This window comes from Microtus ochrogaster, unplaced genomic scaffold, assembly GCF_000317375.1.
Source record: "Microtus ochrogaster isolate Prairie Vole_2 unplaced genomic scaffold, MicOch1.0 UNK109, whole genome shotgun sequence".
Taxonomy (NCBI): domain Eukaryota; kingdom Metazoa; phylum Chordata; class Mammalia; order Rodentia; family Cricetidae; genus Microtus; species Microtus ochrogaster.
In genome coordinates, this window is record NW_004949207.1 from 689,849 (window position 1) to 691,692 (window position 1,844).

Genomic DNA, 1,844 nt, shown 5'->3' on the forward strand with positions numbered 1-1,844 from the left:
CAGTAAGGGCTAGAGCTAAAGGGCCAAGCGGTGATTAAATGAACACAGTGTCCGTGTAATTATTTCGGGTAGAGCTAGCCATGTGGGCGGCTGGGTGCCGGGACGCAGCCCGCCGCTCCTATTACTACACATTGGGACATTAGTTTAAAAATTATTGGTCCTTTTAAGGGAGATATTAGAGCAATGGAGAGGAAAGGGGAGTTGGGAGATGGAGAGGAGACATGGAGTGGGCAGGGAGAGGTGAGGGATGTATCCTGGGGATTTAGTAGGGGAAATAGAGACTGTGGTGGCCTGTAGCAGTTTATAGTCAGGCCAGAGGACACCAAGAACATCAAATGTGCACCCACTGCTCATTCTGGCCTTAGGTTAGAGCTGTGTGGAGTAGCTCTATACGGGGACTAACTTGAGTCCTGACACAGGACCAAGTTGAGTCAGCTACATCCTTGAGAAGTCAATCCACCTTGAGGTCAGGGGAAGGGGAAGTGGACAGGACCACAGTGTTAGTTTGGGACAGAAAGGAGGTGAACTAGGGGGTAGGACACAACCTGAAGCCAAGAGAGGGGTGGGGTTCCCTCTGAGCAGAGAATGACAGACATGGTAGAGGAAACAGCAAAGGCTTGGACAAAATTACAGTGGAAAGATCCTGTTGGCAGAGGCCTGGGCAGAGCCAAGGGAAAGGGATATAAAACCAGTCTCAGAGCTGTGGAACCTGAGGGGACATCTAAGGGACAAAGAAGTCAGAGGCATCAAAGCCACTGCCAGAATGACTCACCATGGGTGATGGCGAGTCGAGTCCCATGAATTGACTGCCATATCTCTCTGCCATGTTTTGTGCGCAGATGAACTTGGCAGAAGTACACTGTCTGGTCCTTCTCCTTCAAGTCCAGGATTCTGAGGGCTCCGGATGTCTGAGGCTGTGTCCAGTTCAGGATGAGCCGGTCCTTGAAATGCTCATGGATGAAACCCGAGGAAGAGTTGTAGATCAATTCCCCATGGAAGTGCTTCCTTCTCCAGAGAATCGTCATCTCTGAATCCCATGCCAACTCCCAGGGGAAGTAGGAGAAGGGGATCTTGATGGAGCCGCCCTGGACACCAGAGAGGCGTACTGGTTGCATGACCCCAAAATATCTTTTTCTGTAGCATCCTGCTGGGTTCCCTGAGGATGAGAAGAATCTGAAGCCACTTTAGGGATGGAATGGACAACCCAGACTTCCTGAGCCATCATCTATATGCAGGTGTGTGACACAGAGGAGGACTGTTCCTATGTCCCACTGTCTCATGTGGGACAGGACAGACGGGGAAAGGTTGGGCTGGACCAAATCTGAGGATGAGCTTTCTCTTGGGGCACAGAGGACAGGCTGGCTCCTAGAGCAATCACCTCTCCACATGACAGCTGACTCTTCCCAGACCCACTCACCCCTCCTGTGGTTAAGTCCCCAGTAGTGAGGTCCCCACCACTCACCAGCTGAGAGCAGTAGAAGGAGGACCCAAGACATGGCCTGCATCATTCCAGGAAATGAGACCAGTGGAGCCATCAGGTGGGAGAACGGTCCCTGTGGGTGGACCCTGGGGTGCTCATGAGTCAGGAGAGAATCAGGGTGAAGTGACCCACATTCCCTGGCTCTTCTCATGTGGAGGACTGAGTGGGGGCAGGACCTTCCAATCTTCCACCTCCTCATGGCCAGCAACTTCCATTATTACTCTGGCTTCTTCTTTCCCATGTTGCAGGAGATCCGCGTTTGTGGTCTCTGAGAATATAACTGTGCCTTAGAACCCAGCCCCCATTTATGGCTGTAAGATGCAGCCTTGACCTCTGCATGCCGGGCTCTCCTCTCTTCCACCCT

General features: G+C 52.2%; 1 protein-coding gene across 1 annotated transcript in view; it reads right to left on the reverse strand.

The window, feature by feature from the left end:
• The window catches only part of LOC101992567 (paired immunoglobulin-like type 2 receptor beta), a 6,554-nt gene extending 5,019 nt beyond the window's left edge, over window positions 1-1,535 (reverse strand). The window contains exons 1-2 of the mRNA XM_013355267.1: window positions 1,463-1,535; window positions 773-1,156 (exon numbers count right to left, since the gene is read on the reverse strand). Coding sequence (XP_013210721.1) covers window positions 773-1,156; window positions 1,463-1,535 — 457 coding nt within the window. The remainder of the gene's footprint in view (window positions 1-772; window positions 1,157-1,462) is intronic.
• Between the last annotated feature and the right edge of the window lie 309 nt (window positions 1,536-1,844).